Raw genomic sequence first — 18,125 nt, forward strand, 5'->3', positions numbered from 1 at the left:
TGACAGTGCAAGACGTGACTTTGGCAATTTTTAATGCAAACAATAAGCAGATGTTTTCAGGCTACAGAGGCCATAGAAACTCAGCTAGTTGAGGTGTAATGCATTCTACTGCAACAACGCAAAATGTAAAGGAGGCCCTGCTGAACTATTGCTGGAAAAAGGGCAGCCTTTCAAGCAGGGTGTGTGTTCAGCCAATGTCCATGCTTTAATGAGTGGACTAGTCTTTGTAGTCCATCCTCATTGAGGCTAAGATTTCCTGTAGCCATATGTAACATGGTTAACTGTTAGCCTAACAGCTCAGAGGCCATGTGTGTTGTATCAAACTTAATGATAATTTTCTTCACCAGTGTTGCCATGACGACAGAAATGAAATTGTGCCAATGACCAAAATTTGTCATAATTTAAGTTCAAAAATGTCAGTATGTTTCTTCTTTAGAATTATATTTTGCATCCCAACGATCATCTGTTTTATCTCCATGCCTTTAATTTTCTTTTTGTTTTGCAGGTAAATTAAATGACCAATTGTGTCGCGACCTGCAATTTAATTTTTAGCTTTGCAGATTCTGCAAAGAGTCTGACTGTTGTATTTAATTCAAGGAGCATTCTTATTTTGAAGAAAAGAGTGAGAAATGGTAACAAATTTATTCCTTCAAAGTATGTCACTACCTAATAGAGGCCTGAAAGCCTCTACACTGAAATAAAAACCACCTCAATGTGTTTGTTGTAGCAAAGATAAGGACATCTCTCTGAAAATTGATGTGAGCAGTTATAGAGGGAGGTCTTTGTGCCTGAGCACTTCCTGTTTTCATTCTGTGATCAAATATATTCTTTGCAGAGCATACAGGAGAGTCCTTGAGAGGAAAGGCAAAGGAAGCCGAGGGGCTAATTGAGTAGTCTAAGGGCTTCTCAATATATCTAGTTTAAGGATCCTTCCTTTCCAGTCAACGAAAATCATTCTCGGGTCAGGCTCAGCAAGATATCTTTACTGCCTGGCTTTGAGAATTTTTTTTAAACTAAGTGAAATCAATAGGAGTTTTTGTTAACTCAATGGTAATGTTGCTGGGCAAAATCAAAAAAGAATGCACCAGTTTCAATGATGTTTAATTCTGCTTTCATTTGCATAGAACAACTACAAGGGAATGCTAGTGTAAAATTCCAGCGTCTCCAAGTGCCTGGCATCCAGCAATAAGCATTGCTACGCAATTCACTTTAATCACACAATAGGACAAAACTCAGCTCTTACGCTTTTTAATGTTTAAAAATCAGAAACTCAAACAGTTAAATATCTGCATGCCTTTTTTAAAAATGCACACCTTCTGCATATTATTACCCCTCCCCCATTATGAGCTGTAACACTGCAAAAAATCTCCACAGTAACAAAAAAATCCCTGGTAAAATGAACACAAACCAATGATGAGTGGAAACTATACTTTACTTTTTTGCCCCCTTTGCTGCATTAAACTAACTGCTGGGAATTATTGTGGTCAGCCTTTGTTGTTTTTGTCCCTCAGAGTTGTTCAGAGGAGGTGACAATGGCTCAGAGTTGAGAACATATGTAGAAAGACCCCTGTGGTCGATGGAAAAGTTGCTTCATGCTGCTTGGTTGTTTGAAAAAAAACAACCAATGTTCCTTTCTTCCGACAAAGCTAATGAATGCATGAATGTTAGAATGCAGCAATGAGCCATTCAGTAGGAAAGTCTTGGGACCCTCCCTGCAAGAGCACATCCTGCGATGGTGAAATACATTTGCTTAACAAATTAAATTAATGAGATAATTCAATTAGTCTTTTTCATGTGAAAAATAATGCTGGTTAAGGAAGGGATTACTGTATACAAGAACAGGTTGGCTTTCACAAAGAGAGAAGCAAAAAAACTCACTTTAAAACAATGTTATTGAAACATAGCAGGACAATGAAGAGAACTTGCATTGAATTCTACAGTGGTTTTAGTTGTATACTTGTTTGCATTAGGATAGCCAGATGGGAAAATTCTCACATTACTTTAGTTGGAGTGAAATGTAATCATTTGTCAATAAAACTGGGAAATGTCAAGGCTGAGCTAGAGCTATGCAAAGTGAAACTTTTGACTTGCGTTGTGGAAGCAGTGCTCTGGGTGAGTGCTTCTACCAAGGTTTTTAGACTAAAACATAGCCATGCCCTTCAGGACAGGAAACAGAAAACCTCCCAGCCTCTTTGCCCGCAATATTCACTCGATTCCAAATTAAAAACATTTTACAGGTTACTAAATCTCCAGCTGAGGTGATGTAGCAAAGAACAGCTGTGAAGTAATTTTGATAATGATGAGAATAATAAGCACATGGCAAGGTTCAGGGCTTTGCTGTTGCAGCTTCAGTGCTCCTGAATAGATAAAAGTGATTAAATACTCCTGATTATCCCTGACCAATATGTAATGGATTTACAGCCCTTTCAATTAGTCAGTATTTGCTTAGGACTCATTATTTTGTCTTTGGTTAAGTAATCAGCCTACAGACGCATGTTCTGTCTAATTCCTCTGTGCAAACGGGCACAGGGCACCTGACCTCCAAAAAGGCCATAGCTGCAAGGCAGAATACCCACTGCTTCAACAGAGCAGTGACCATTCTGGTTAATCCTGACCCTGGAGCCACAATCAATATACCTTCATTTACTAATAATGTCTTTACATCAAAGTGACAGGTTAGAAATGGGGATCCAATATTCAATTTCTTTCACGATCTTTCTGGCTTGAGGTTGAGAACTTTCCAGCACTGGTAAGACTTGTAAATGGGTCTGAATCATATTGTAACTGTCATTGAAACCGGAAAGCATTTTTACCCTTTTAAAGAGCAGTGTATCAGCCTTGGTCACTATGTTCGTTCAAAGGATTGAACTCACAACCTCACAGCTGAAAGGGGAAGGGGGTGGTAAACAAATCCTATGGGTTACTTGTTCTCTCCTTTCAAAAGATCTCCTGAAAGAACAAACATTCATAAAAGGGAGGATACTGTGCTGAGCTCTCACATAGTTCAGAGTTAATGAAGGAAATATCTGTAGGTCCATAAGTGTCTCTCCATTCCTCTATAGTCTCCTATTGTTGATTAGAGGCAGTTCAGGAAGATGCATTTTAGTGTGTACCTGCCCTTCATGTGTTGCCATGACTATTTACTGACACTGTGAACAAATAATACTATGAATAATCTAATCTACAGAAACGCATGATGCTCCTGGCTTGTTTATTCACATCACGTGAGAGGAGAGTTCTGCATTTCTGTTTCACTGTTTCTGATGAGCAGTGCTAAACTATAACATTGGATGAGAGATAAGTACAACATAGCTACCAGCCTTTTGAACATTTAGGATTACAAGTGTAGAAAATAAAATTAAGATTTGCAACCTAAACAATTAGTAAGAAATAAATGCTTCAGAATAAATTTAACAATGAATTATGCAAGGTTATGCATCAGTGTGTCTCTATGCTCAAATCATGGCTCCCCTGCATAGTGAAACCAGGACCTTCATTGTGTCATTGTGACAAAAAGATAGATAAAGTACTCAGTAAAGGGTTGGCAGCATGAGTATTTCCAGCCTTACAGAGAAATAGTGAGGGTGCACAGACAAAGCTAAGCAGGAAGAGAAAGGTAACTGGCTAAGGAGAAAACCTATCGTCCAGGATCAGGAGAGTTCAGAAAGCGAGGCATTTGGGATAAAGCAGTGCTGGAGATCTGAAGTTGCAAAGAAGGTGGAGCTAAAGGGGAAAAGGAGAAGCAATCTGGAAGGCATGAGGCTAGAGCTTGTGACAAGTAGTGGTGAGATGGAGGTGTGTGGCATTATTCATTCATGAAATGTGGACGTCGCTGAATGGACCAACATTTATTGGCCATCCCTAACTGCCCTTGATAAGGTGGTGGTAAACTGCAGTCTTGAATGGCTGAAATCTTTGACCAATATCCACAGTGCTCTCATGAATGGAGTTCCAGCATTTTGACTCAGTGACAGCACAGGAATGGTGATATGCTTTCAGGTCAGGATGGTATATGACTTGGAGGACAACTTGAAGGTGATGGTTTTTCATGTATCTACGGCCTTTGTCTTTCTCAGTGATAGAGATTGTGACTTCAAAAACTGCAGTGAAGAAGACTTCTTGAATTACTGCAGTTCATCTTGTAGATGGCATAAACTGTGTGCTGCTGGTAAAAGGAGTAAATGCTGAAAGTGCTGGATAAGGTGTCAGTTAAGTGGGCTGTCTTACCCTGGAAGGTGTCAAGCTTCTTGAGCTGTTGTTGAAACTGCATCTATTCAGGCAAGTGGAGAGTATTCCATCGTACTCCTGACCTGTGTCATGTAGTGGGTGGATAGTTATTGGGAACAGAAGGGGTAAGCTATTTGCTACAGAATTCCTAATATCTGACCTGCCCTTGTAAGTACAGTGTTAATAGGGCTGGTCCAATTCAATTTTTTGTTTGGTAATCCTTATATACAGTGAGGATTCAGTGAGGGAATTGCCAATGAACATCAAGTTGTGATGTCAACATAATCTCTTGCTGGAAGTGGTTACTGCCTGGCAATTGTGTGGCACAAATGATACTTGCCATGTATCAGCCCAAGCCTGGATGTTTTTGCTGCATATGGACATGGACTGCTTCAGTATCTCATGGGTGCTGAGTACTGCTCAACATTGTGAACTCATCAGTGAACAATTCCACTTCTGACCTTATGATGGAGGGGAAAGAGGCTTATAATTGGTCATTATTTCCCTTTATGGTTAGATGGTGGCATGGCAGTAATGTCACTAAATTATTAATCCAGAACTCCAGGTTAAAGTTCTGAGTTCAAATTCCATCATGGTAGATGGGGCAATTTGAATCAATAGAAAAAAAAATCTAGAATAAAAAGCTAGCCTAATGGTGACTATATAACCATCACCATTGTCCTTGAAACAAAAAAAAACTGCTTCATCAATACCCTTTAGGGAAAAAACTCTGCTATCCTCACCTGCCCTGACCTACATGTGACTCCAGGCTTAGCACAATGTGGCTGACTTTTAACTGCTCCCTCACAACTTTCTGACTCAGCAAACTGAGCCACTGGCAACTGAGGAGCAGTGAGTCTTCAGTTGCCTCCCACTGCCTAATCTGGGACTTATTGTAGGACTGGCACTAAGAGGACTATTTGCAATAGGTTGGCTGCATCAGGAACTACATATAGCAGCAGCTCATCCAAAAGTTGGGGGGGGGGGGGTTAGACTTTGACTTTGTGTGAGAATGTGAAACACATGATGGGTAGAACACGGAACATAATTTGTATCTTTCTCAGTTTTGTTTTGTTCGATCGGTCAGGATTTTTCCAGAATGACTCTACGAATGTCAGGTTGGGAGGAATGCCAGGAGCAATGAACTGGAAGTGACTCTCAATATAAGTCAAAACGCTGCCAGGGAAATTCCTTTGTGCTGGACCCAGATGTAGATTGCTGTCCAATGAAAGGTGGTGTACAACCAATTTGAATAATTATAGTCCCAGCTAACAGCAATCACCCCAGGCCATCAGCAGATCTGCTCCATTACCTTGAACGGAGACCACCAACTTAAGTAGTTTCACTGCAACACTCTCAAGGAATATGAGAGCTGAAGAGTGCTCTGGAATATTCCAAGTGCTTGGAACGTTCCATATCGTCTCTCCTTTGTGGAGAAAGGTTTGATGAAAAACATCTTTGACTATAAATCCATCAGGAAGTGGACGTATGTGGTGTCTTTGAAACACTGCAGGAAAAGGAAATGGTGGATCCTGTGACATTTGACAAAATGCCTCAACCAGAACTTTCCGACAAGCACCAAGACATCACTAGGCTGGTGATGAGAAGGGCGCTGCCCATGAGATCCTTCATGTACGCCCAGACTCTCTGCACCACCGCATATTGCCCTCAAAGCGGCTGGGAATGTGGGGGAGAGAGACTGTCACACATCTCCTTCTGAAATATGCCTTTGCAAATAAAGTCTGGAGAAAGATGCAATGGTTTTTGACAAAGTTCATCACAAGCGGCTCCATAATACAGGACACTGTGCTCTATGGGGCATACACTGAGACAAACATCGACTACACCTAGTGGATCATCAACTCGGTGAAAGGCACTTTTTGGTTTGCCTGAAACTTGGTGGTCTTCCAGAGCAAGGGGTTGACCTCAACTGAATGTTGCAGACTGGCACATTCCAACATCCAGGACCACATGCTGAGGGATGCACTAAAGCTTAGGGCAGCTGCCACCAAGATTCAGTGGGAAAGACCACCATCTAAGGTTTTTCTGCCAAAGGTAAATGGGAGTCCATTCAGGGATCAGATTGTCCTAGTGCCTCAAATGTATGTAAATATAGTCTTGTATAAGTTGGAAATGCCTTGGGTTTGTTTGTAAAGATTGCACAGAACCAAACTGCTTTTGTGGCTATATAGGTGACTATATAATTTTTTTTAAATGAATAAAGTATGTTTTTGAAGTAAAATATAAAAGAACTAGGAGGTCCCTGCCATAAAGACGTGTCTGCAGGCAGTGGAGGTCCTCTTCCTTCCATCTGTAGCCCAGTTGGCCATCCAGATCAGTCTGTTTTGTTCCTCTCATTTGGGATATGGGATATCAAAGTGTCCTTTCGATCCTCTGCCTCAGCAATTCTAGTTGGTTTGCTGAGGCTATAGAACTGCCAGCCCACTGATTTGCATTGGCAAGATCTCCATTCCATCTGATGCCCCTTAATTGGATGGCAGGTCTTGTGGTGACCAATTAGGAAGTCTTGTCTGGGGAATTTGCTGAGTCAGAACTACTGGTTGGCAAGTACTCAAGGCCCCCACTGGGGTCTCGAAGGCTGCAGTAAAATCCTACCTATTGAATCCAATGTAGAGAAGACTGACTAACTCTAGCCCCACTCGCTCAAGGCTACAACAAAAAACATTACTACAAGTCTGTGAGTTAACCTTGCTTTCAGGACTGATCTGTCTTTCATTTGCAATCGTGTAGTTTCTTATTATGAATCTATAAAACATCCCATACAAAATGTCAACAAATTCCAGCTGGTATTTAACATAAAAGGCTGCAAACTAAACAGTAACTTTTTTTTGCTAAACAAGTGTAAGTTTTGCCTTGATGGGGAAAATGTGCAATGCTATGTCTACATGTTACCGTCATGTGCAAACTGTGACTTGAGACCATTGGATTGAAAGTATTTTACTTCACTCCAACCAGGTAAGACTGGAACCTTGTTGGTAAAGGTTAATGTAGATTTTTGCTGCAATAAAGGCACCATGTGACTGCAGGGACTGTATGCATGCCAATATTTCAAATACAGATTCAAAAATTTAGCACAAATGTAATCCAGGCTGACTGATGCAGTCAAATGTTTCCTCTCTTTCTCTTTTCTCCCTCTGAAGCTGCGAATCATTGTGAGGGTTTGGCATCAGTGTCACTGGCAGATCCCCCCAGTACCTCTTCCAAACTGGCTGTTCTTCATGTGTGGGAAGTGACTATTCTACTCAGGGCTGGGGGAGGGGAATTGGGGAGGGAAATCGCAGCTGATTCTGTCCTTACTGAATGTCTCCACATGTGCACTTTCCAGCAGGGGTTACTGGATCAGTAATCAGGAGAGGAATCCCTGGCATGTTTCTCCCTCCCCATGAAAGCCTGAGGACGCTAAAGTCAATTGTAGTGCTCTGAACACCAGTCTGCCTCAGATAAAGCAAACGCCTTACAGCCCCTAGGTTAAGTCAGGGACCTTCTTGGTCAATGCAGATCAGTGTCACAGGTGTGTGGTGTACTAACCGATTGCGCTGTTAGGATTCTCATTCTTTAAAAATCGCACAGATTAATTATAAACTCATCATTAATTATTCTCTTAAATTATTTGAGCACAAAGTTGTACTGAATATCATTTAGTGGGAATTAAATGGCTAAATTGGAGCTTAGCTTTAAGAATCCACAAGTATGGCACATTTACGCATATTTCATGGAATGGGAGGAACAGTTTTGTCATTAAGTCTGACCATCGTGTTACTGGTCATAATCACAATCTGACTAATAGTTATACTAGTTCAGTAATTTTACTCAATAACAATAGATTTGCACTAACATTTATGACAAAGTACGTTTAATTTTGCAGGTGGAAAACACTGTTGGCAAAGTTTGGTCACTGTAGGAATGAAATACTTTTTTTTGATTAAAGGTATTCAGGTGATGACAGGAGCTGCACACTTCAGTGCACATGCTGTTACAAAGGAAGCAGCTGCTTCCCAGCTGTAGTACTGAACTCATATACTGTACGAAACATCTCCCAGCTTAAAGTGCACACAAAGACATTGTAGCAGCTCAAACACTCCCTTCTTAGTTTGCATCAAAACCTACCTTTGTGGCTAAACAAAGAAGTTGAATCTGTGCGTTATCAGATGGAAACAATTTTTTAAAACGCTCTGATTTCAGCAGGATTTCAATTCTTTATGGGGCAGTCATAGATATTTATATTAAACGTGCATGTAAAAAATGAATTTGCTGTTTTCAAATCACATCTTATAACTTGTTGGAAATCATCACTTTTTGAAAGTATTCTCAATTTAAAACTAGACTGCAAAAATTGAAACATGTTAACTAGAAGAATAAATGTAATGCAATTCCTGGCGAATTGAAAGCAGTAGTCTTTTTCCAGAAGACACACGCTTTCAATAAAGGTATTTGAATCTGAGTAAAAACATTTTGCAAAGCACCCACTTCTTTATAACAAATGATTTTTTTCACATTCAGAACATTGTATGTAGCCAGCCCTTCAATTCATTATATTTTACTATTTAATGTATATGTTCCCTTTTTAAAGATAACCAGTAGCTTTGTTCCTCCTCCTCTAACATGAGAGCATCCCAAACAAAAAAAAACCTAATGAAACTGAATTGACTGAGACAACCTCATCTTGGTTACAGATAAAGCTTTAACTTGTCACAGGGTCTCAAACGTTGTGATATGCAGTGAAGTTACAGAACTCGAGGATGACTTAAATAAAGCTACACAAAAAGATCCAGCAGGATTTCACATTTCAATAGACAATAGGTGCAGGATTAGGCCATTTTGCCCTTTGAGCCAGCACCACCATTCATTATGATCATGGCTGATCATCCTCAATCAGTATCCTGTTCCTGCCTTATCCCCATAACCCTTGATTCCACTATCCTTAAGAGCTCTATCCAAATCTTTCTTGAAAGTATCCAGAGACTTAGCCTCCACTGCCTTCTGGGGCAGAGCATTCCATACACCCACCACTCTCTGGGTGAAGAAATTTCTCCTCAACTCTGTTCTAAATGGCCTACCCCTTATTTTTAAACTGTGTCCTCTGGTTCGGGACTCACCCATCAGTGGAAACATGCTTCCTGCCTCCAGAGTGTCCAACCCTTTAATAATCTTATACGTCTCAATCAGATTCCCTCTCAGTCTTCTAAACTCAAGGGTATACAAGCCCAGTCGCTCCAATCTTTCAACGTAAGATAATCCCGCCATTCCGGGAATTGACCTCGTGAACCTACGCTGCACTCCCTCAATAGCCAGAATGTCTTTCTTCAAATTTGGAGACCAAAATTGCACACAATATTCCAGGTGCGGTCTCACCAAGGCCCTGTACAGCTGCAGAAGAACCTCTTTGTTTCTTTACTCAATTCCTCTTGTTATGAAGTTTAGCATACTATTAGCTTTCTTCATTGCCTGCTGTACCTGCATGCTTGCTTTCATTGACTGATGTACAAGAACACCTTGATCTTGTTGTACTGCCCCTTTACCTCCATTTAGTAATCTGCCTTCCTGTTCTTGTCACCAAAATGGATAACAACACATTTCTCCATAGTAAACTGTATTTGCCATGCATCTGCCCACTCACCAAGCCTGTCCAGGTCACTCTGTAATCTCCTAACATCCTCCTCACATTTCACCCTGCCACCCAGCTTTGTATCATCAGCAAATTTTCAAATATCACTTTTAATATCATCACCTATATCATTAATGTATATTGTAAAAAGCTGCGGTCCAAGCACTGATCCCTGCGGTATCCCACTGGTCCCACTGGCCTGCCATTCCGGAAGGGAGCCATTTATCACTACTCTTTGTTTCCTGTCAGCCAACCAATTTTCAGTCCAAGTCAGTACTTTGCCCCCAATACCATGCGCCCTAATTTTGCTCACTAACCTCCTATGTGGGACTTTATCAAAGGCTTTCTGAAAGTCCTGGTACACTACATCCACTGGATCTCCCTTGTCCATCTTCAGAGTTACATCCTCAAAATATTCTAGAAGATTAGTCAAGCATGATTTCCCCTTCATAAATCCATGCTGCCTCTGACCTCTCCTGTTACTGCTATCCAGATGTGTTGTAATTTCATCCTTTATAATTGACTCCAGCATCTTTCCAACCACTGAGGTCAAACTAACTGATCTATAATTCCCTGCTTTCTTTCTCCCTCCTTTCTTAGAAAGTGGGACAACAATTGCCACTCTCCAATCCACAGGAATTGATCCTGAATCTATAGAACATTGGAAAATGATCACCAATGCATCCACGATATCTAGAGCCACCTCCTTCAGTACCCTGGGATGTAGACCATCAGGTCCAGGAGACTTAATCAGCCTTCTCAACGTTATTCTGAACCAACTGCCAAATCAAGGAAATTTCCAGCAATAGTGATATTACCAAGAAGGCAAGAAACCTATCACAGTGAAAAATTCTCATAGACAGCAAACCAGGATATAGAAGGCATTGCTTTTACAAAATTCGCAGAAAGTGAATGCAACATTGTGTTGTTCAGATTAGAAGGTGAAATATTAAACATACTTGTAAGAAAGTGCTTTTACATACTCATTATGATATTATGTGATATGGAAACATTTCACATTACACAAATATAAAACTAGCTTTTACAGTCCGGGGAGATTCTTCAACCATAGTTATGCCATTAAACAGCCAGTTACTTTTAATTAACAAAGCATAACATTTCAGAGGGAGTTCAACAGCAATATTGCACATAAAAGTGCAAGTTCTTATTAGTTCAGTGATTTCTAAAGTGTGCTGTCTGCAGGAATTGCAGGAAAACTGAACTCTGAATGAGTTGGCAATTCCTGAGTACAACTTAGACATATTTGTGTTTAACGTGAATCCATGGATGCCAGATGCCGTTTTCAGTTTCACAGGATACTGACAAACATTGCTGACAGTTTCAGCATCGTTACAACTACAAAACTACTGTACAGGAAAGGTCCTGAAATGCAGAGGCTGATACTTGCCATGACAGAATGTACCCGCAGGAAACATTGATTCTGATTACATCAAGGTATATGGAGTCAGGTAGAGATCCTTAATTAAAATATCAACAGCTGCTACCCATGACACCACATGTGGCACTCAACCACTGCATCCATTCTCTTACCCAAACCGTACCCCAGCCTCTAAAGTTGATTACTTTATTTGAGTCAGAAACTGAACAGCCAAAATCTAGCTTATTGGCTGAACCCTTGCTGGAGAAAAGCATAGGAAGCAGCAGCCGAAGCCCCTCAAGTCTATTCGCTAAGATCAAAGTTGATCTGATTTAGCCTCAATCCCATGATCCCACCTGACTTTCATAACCAATGATTCCACTGTCAAACAAAAATCTGCCAAACTCAGCCCTGAACATATTGAAATGCTTTCACTGCTCATTGGGAGAGAGAATTCCAAACAGTAATGACTCCCAGAGATAAGAATTTCCTCCCCATTTTTACCTTCCCAAACAATAACTAATGTGGCACTAGTGAGAAATTTGAGAGAGTCATATGAGATTGGCTGCAAGGAGACTCCTGACGTTGAGAGCAAAAAGTCCTATTTCAGAAAGATGTAATGAACAATGAGAAAGATTCTTGCTAGTGAGTGGTGAGCTGCCCATTTGCATGAATCAGCATTCCTCTTTATTACCTCACTGACACAGAGTTTCTCATGTTCCCACTTACCAGAGAGGAAATGGGAGGTAACTATTCCCACCATGGAGGTCATAGTGGCAACTTGGCAATTCCAGCTTACCGCTTGCTCCTCCAGCCCTGCATCAGTCACCAACATCTCAAGAAATGCTTAATGGGCAGTGGTCACATGAACCTCTCATCTGCCAGTACCTTCCAGGTCCCTGTTGGCAAAGTGGAGAGTCAATTTCTCTCTCTCCAACATATCCATGACAAACTGTGGAAACTACACACAGCATTTGCGGATTGCCAGCACTTGACCCAGTGCAAGACTGGGCTTTAAAGTTACAATGGAGCCAGGAATCCTGGGAGTCCCTCCAGAGGTCAATGTTTTCACCTGCGGTAGGAAGTCATTGAAAGCATAGTGCATAGATAATGAGGCAAACTTTGGGAAGTGAGAAAACTCACTCGGCCTCACAGAGAAAAACCCTCTATGAAACTCACCAAAATAAGTGTCAATTCTTTATGGAAAAATTCAGCCTTTCTCCTTATTTTGAAATTCTGCTCCCTACTTCTAGACTGTACCCCAAAGTGGATTTAACAAAGCTTTATTATCTTTATAATATTACTGAAAAGGAGAATGCTATCAAAACTTTTCACTCTGCACTCATCAGGACATAATTACAAAAATACCAAATCTCAAGGGAACAGCAAGTCACACTGCATGAAAGGAGGGTGCGGATTGCTTGGCAACTGGACTGAAATTGGTAGAGATGTTGCCATGGAGAATGCACCAAGTAACAGTCAGGCCTTTGCTCAAATTCAAACAATTCAACTCTAATTGGTCAAAACACTGCCATTAGGAATGCACCAACGAATGGCTAAACCCCAATCTCCTGTTCAGTTGAAAAGGCACTAAATGTGAATATGTTCTTTTTATTTGCAAAGAACAAGGTCCTTAATGTAAATGTTTGTAGCTTCTAGTATTAGCAATTCCTTGGCATTTTAAAATTGATGCAATAAACTTAAATTGGTTTTGCTTATGTTTAGAATGTTGATACTTTAATGTCACCGTGAAACATAACCTAAGACATAGTCATGTATCATCTCAAGTTTGGAATAAGACCATAACACCATAAGTCAAAGGAGTGGAAGTAAGGCCATTCGGCCCATCAGGTACGCTCTGCCTTTAAGCATGGCTGATGGGCACTTCAACTCTACTTATCCGCACTCTCCCCATAGCCCTTATTTCCTTAAAACCTCGATTTCTCCATTGGATTTAGTGAAAGAAAACTAAATTTAACATCCAAGATTCTCCTTTCACTATAGCTATAGTTAGTAACCTAGTAAGTAGAGTCATAGAGATATACAGCATGGAAACAGGCCCTTCAGCTCAACCATCCATACCAACCAAGTTTCCAAAATTGAAGTTGTCCCGTTTTCCTGAGTTTGGCCTATATCCCTCTAAACCTTTCCTATCCATGTACTTGTCCAAATGTCTTTTAAATATCACAACTGTACTCATCTCTACCACTTCCTTTGGCAGCTTGTTTCATATATGCACCATCCTCTGTGCAAAAAAGTTGCCCCCAAGTCCTCTCTCACCTTAAACCTATGCCCTCTAGTTTTGGATCCTATCTACCCTGAGGAAAAGACCTTGGCTACCTAAGTCCTTTGTGATTTTATAAACCGCTTTCAGATCACCACTATAATAAAGTTATCTGAAAGTTGTTTTTTAGAGGTTAATGAAACTAAATCAGAAATCAGTGCTGTTTGCATTATAGGAGAAAGTGAGGACTGCAGATGCTGGAGATCAGAGCTGAAAATGTGTTGCTGGAAAAGCGCAGCAGGTCAGGCAGCATCCAAGGAGCAGGAGAATCGATGTTTCGGGCAGCATCCTGTTCCTTGGATGCTGCCTGACCTGCTGCACTTTTCCAGCAACACGTTTTCAGCTCTGTTTGCATTACAATCAGCAATAAGACAAGAGCCCGTAGTGTTGGTGGTAAGGTCCAGGCATGGATATAGGTTTGACTGAGTGGCAGAAGGCAGAGAGTAAGGATAAAGAGGTCTTTTTCAGGATGGCAGTTAGCAATTTGTGGAGTGCCACAAGGGTCAACATTAGGGCCATCATTATTCACGTTGTACATTGGAAATCTGGACGATGGACGAAGGAACTGACAGCATTTTTGCTAAATTTGCAAATGACACAAAGATAGGTGGAGGGACAGTTCGTGTTGAGGAGGCTGAGAGCTTGCAGAAGGAGCTGGGTAGGTCAGAAGAGTAGACAAAGAAGTGGCAGATGGAACACAATGTGGGAGGTGTGAGGTTATGCACTTTGATAGGAAGATTAGAGGCAGAAACTAATTTCTAAGTGGATAAAGGTATTGGAAATCTGAAGCACAAAGGGACTTGGGAGTCCTAGTTCAGGATTCTGTTAACATGTAGGTTCAGTTGGTGGTTAGAAAGACAAATGCAATGTTAGCATTCATTTCAAGAGGGGCTAGAACACAAGAGCAGAAATGTATGGCTGTACTCTGGTCTGGAATATTGTGAGCAGTTTTGGGCTCCTATCTAAGGAAGGATGTGCTGGCATGGGAGGGGTCCAGAGGAGCTTTACAAGAATTGTCCCAGAGATGAAGGGCTTCTCACATGAGCAGCAGTTGAGGGCTCAGGTTATGTACTTAGACTTTAGAAGGATGTGATTGAAGCTTGCAGCATACTGACAGTCCTGGATATAGTGGTCGTGGAGGTGTTTTCATCAGTAGGAGACCATTAGTGTTAGCCAGCCAGCAATGCCCACATCCCAAGAGCGAATAATAAAAAAAAGATGGAATGAGTAACCTCAGATTGAAAGCCTGACTGTTTAGAACTGACATGAAGTGGAATGTCTTCAGCCAAACAATAATTAATCTGAGGAACTTGTTGCCCCAGAAGGCTCTTGAGGTCAAGTCATTGCATGTATTCAAGCCAGACATAGATAGGTTCTTGACTGGTAAAGGGATCAAAAGCTTTGGGGAGAAGGCAGGAGAATGAGGTTGCGAAATATATCAGCAATGACTGGGCTGAACTTGATGGGACAAATGGCCTCATTCTGCTCCTATATCTTATGTTCTAATGGTCAGAACAGACAGCATTGTTTTGAAGACCACATACATGTGGTCAGCGAGTGTAATTCTGCTGTTTTATTCAGAAACACGGGGCAACATTTCTACTTTGGTTCAGGTCCTCACGTCTGGGTCAAATGTGGACCTTACACTGTGTTGGAAGCTGTCAGCTGACATCCATTTTGACTGGACTGACCAAACAGTGACCACTAAAGATGGAGGAGCAGGCAGTTTTCTGGGGCCACAGGGCCAACAGATCGCCATCCAGTGATGACTCATCAGGAGCCCCGCTGTCTGAGATTGCCAAAAGGAGTAGTAAAGGAGCTGTCTTCAGCAGAGCAGGTTTGAAAAAAATTTTAACGGCTGCTTGGTCATGATGATGGATGGGACAACTCACTCAGTGGACATAACTATGGCTCAAGCACCATGATGTGATTTGGGTGGTCTCTGAGCAAAATGAAACATAGCCCCACCATAAGACTATCTGTTTTGGATGGCTTTGTGGGACGTGCCACTGACAGGACAATTCCAGTGTGCAAGGCAAAAGAGATCTTAAATGACCCCTTAATCAGCTTAACTTGATATCCAATATTTATTTAAAGGCAGGTACCCATTCCACCCCAAAATGTCTCAAGCAATGGATGGTGACAGCAAACTGGTTGGCAGTTTGCCCACTTTGGTTCCCACCTATCTTTAGCTCACAGCACTCCGAAAGCTAGTGTTTACAAATAGACTTGTTGGACTATAACCTGGTTTTGTGTGATTTCTGACCTTCTCCAACCCAGTCCAACACTAGCACTCCACATCCAAAGTTCCTGCCATGTTCTCTCATAAAGTGATGTTCAGAAAAAAATATTTGAGAAAAACAAAACAAAATCTTAAATGTTGAGCAAGGCTTGACGTTTCATATTTGTGTACTGCCAAGCACACCAAAAAGAGTTGAAAATCGACACAAAATGCAATGTTCCCAAAATAAAGAAACATTTTCTCTCGAACTTTAGACAGCATTTAAATCAACATCAGGGTTAACCAACATAGAATTTCTTTATGTTGTACATACCGTGAGGTGCTGGAAGAGCCATGCCCTCATAATATTTGTCGCTACTTTGGGGAAAATGCCTCTTTTTTTCTGTCGCTTTTTATCCTTATCCGGGTCATCATCGTCACCTGTGCCCGGTGAGGCCACACTGTTGTCTAACCCATCACCTGAAATCACAGAACAAAGGAAAGCAAAAATTTACACATGGTGAGCATTCTGCAAATAACAAGCAAAAGCAATCAAATTTGATTCACGCTGATTTGTGGATAATGCAAGCTGATAACATTTCTCATTAAAATACTGGACTGTTATGTGAAAAATATTTAATGCAAGGCACTACATCTCCCAATCCTGTTTTGATAAACTTCACATGAACACACAAGTATCATTAATTCAATTATTGCCATGCTTTTGACATAGAGAAGTCGTACTCTGTCAACTAAATTTATACTCGGTTTAAAAACTGCAACGATAATTTTGTTTTGATTTCAGTTTGCTCTTTAAATATAGGGGATGGCTTAGGAGCAGATTTTTGAACTAAACGTAGATGATTACTTAAAACAAGTCTGAACATTACAGGGATTTTGCATAAGGTGAGAGTAACTATATCATGGCTCATTGCACAGAACAGACCACAGTTCATCAGCGCACCCCTCCCCCAATGCATCTGTATGGGATGACACCCTCTGTCTCCCTGCATCACTGCTTACGACTCTCATACTTATGAGGATTTGGTACATATCAAGGCAAGGTGCCTTCTTTAAATCAGGAGTTACCTCCATCCGCTCTCACCACTGTTCTGCCTTTCCTTGCATTAATTGTGCATTAGCAAAAATCATTTACTTTTAACAGTCATAGTTATTTTTCTTTACCCTCAGGCAAAAATGCCTTGAAAGCCTGCCTAGAGGGCATCTAAATTATGTATCTAAAAAAACTCTGCACCAAGGCAATCCTGGACTCGTACTTTCTTAAAATTCATACGTGCTTGTCTTCCTGTTTTTGAGAGGCATCAATCAGAGCACCTATATATACCATATTTCCCCATTAATATTTGAACCAATAACATTAAAAAGAAAGAAGAAAGAAAGGACCCAAAGTATAATCAAATGCAAAATAAATGAAGGATACTGAAACAGCATCGAGTTTTTTTTTATTCAATGGCTATGTTTTTCTCTTGCACATCATTAGCCTAAAGCCACACGAAAGAAGAAAACAGAGAAGTGTAGAGTTTATGCTCCCTGCTGATGTTTAAGAAGCTGAGGTCCTGGAAGGACATCTGGAAATTGCACGGAGACTGTGGGTTTTGTAATTTAAGAATAGACATTCATTAGCAGTAAATGCCATAAATCCCATGCTAAGTAAAAACCTTGTTCAGAAAAGCCTAAAACAATAAACTTAGGACTCAGCATTGCCAGAGCTGCATAGCTTCCTGAGGAATGTTACAAATGCAGAAGCTAATTCTACTACTGTCTTCTAGTTATTTGATTATCAGAGGGTAGGTGGCACCGAACACTTAGGTTAAACAAAGGCCTTCTCCTTGGCAACTTTTATGCAAGTTAATTTTTTCTACTTCTCTAGCCGCAGAAGCTAAAAAAAACCACAGCAAAGAGTTGGCAGATTAATTTTATTGACGTTTCCATTTTCACTGCAATGTGATACCCTCCATCACGTCGAAGAGGCGACCCCAGTATTTACAGACTGACAAGCCACTTCATTACAGCCACCCAGCCCCAAGGCAGCACAGCTCCCTCCATCTGCACAAATGTCAGTGCACAACCCTTCATCTACTACTAACTTTTGCTACCTCTCTGTGAACGTGAATCATGACGGGGAGCCAAAAAGGTGGAAATAATCATGAAAATGATGCTGGACCAGAAACATTCACACAGCCTCATTACAATTGCCGAGCGCAGAGGGCTGGTGATTTACACCATGCTTCCACAATGCCAGGAAGGAATGCTGCAGGGCAAATTTTCCCAAATGCTAATGGTTTATGACTGTTCCTTGGCAACTATGGCATTTTAACCTGTGTGGATGTACACTCCAAAACAGAAACTGGAAATGTCTTATCATCTG

General features: G+C 41.0%; 1 protein-coding gene across 11 annotated transcripts in view; it reads right to left on the reverse strand.

The window, feature by feature from the left end:
* Positions 1 to 18,125, reverse strand: part of meis2a (Meis homeobox 2a) — a 117,002-nt gene that overhangs the window by 47,841 nt on the left and 51,036 nt on the right. For all 11 annotated transcript variants that reach the window (XM_072569033.1, XM_072569037.1, XM_072569032.1 and 8 more), the window contains one exon: positions 16,071 to 16,216. In XM_072569033.1, coding sequence (XP_072425134.1) covers positions 16,071 to 16,216 — 146 coding nt within the window. The remainder of the gene's footprint in view (positions 1 to 16,070; positions 16,217 to 18,125) is intronic.

The sequence above is a fragment of the Chiloscyllium punctatum genome, chromosome 4 (genome assembly GCF_047496795.1).
Source record: "Chiloscyllium punctatum isolate Juve2018m chromosome 4, sChiPun1.3, whole genome shotgun sequence".
Taxonomy (NCBI): domain Eukaryota; kingdom Metazoa; phylum Chordata; class Chondrichthyes; order Orectolobiformes; family Hemiscylliidae; genus Chiloscyllium; species Chiloscyllium punctatum.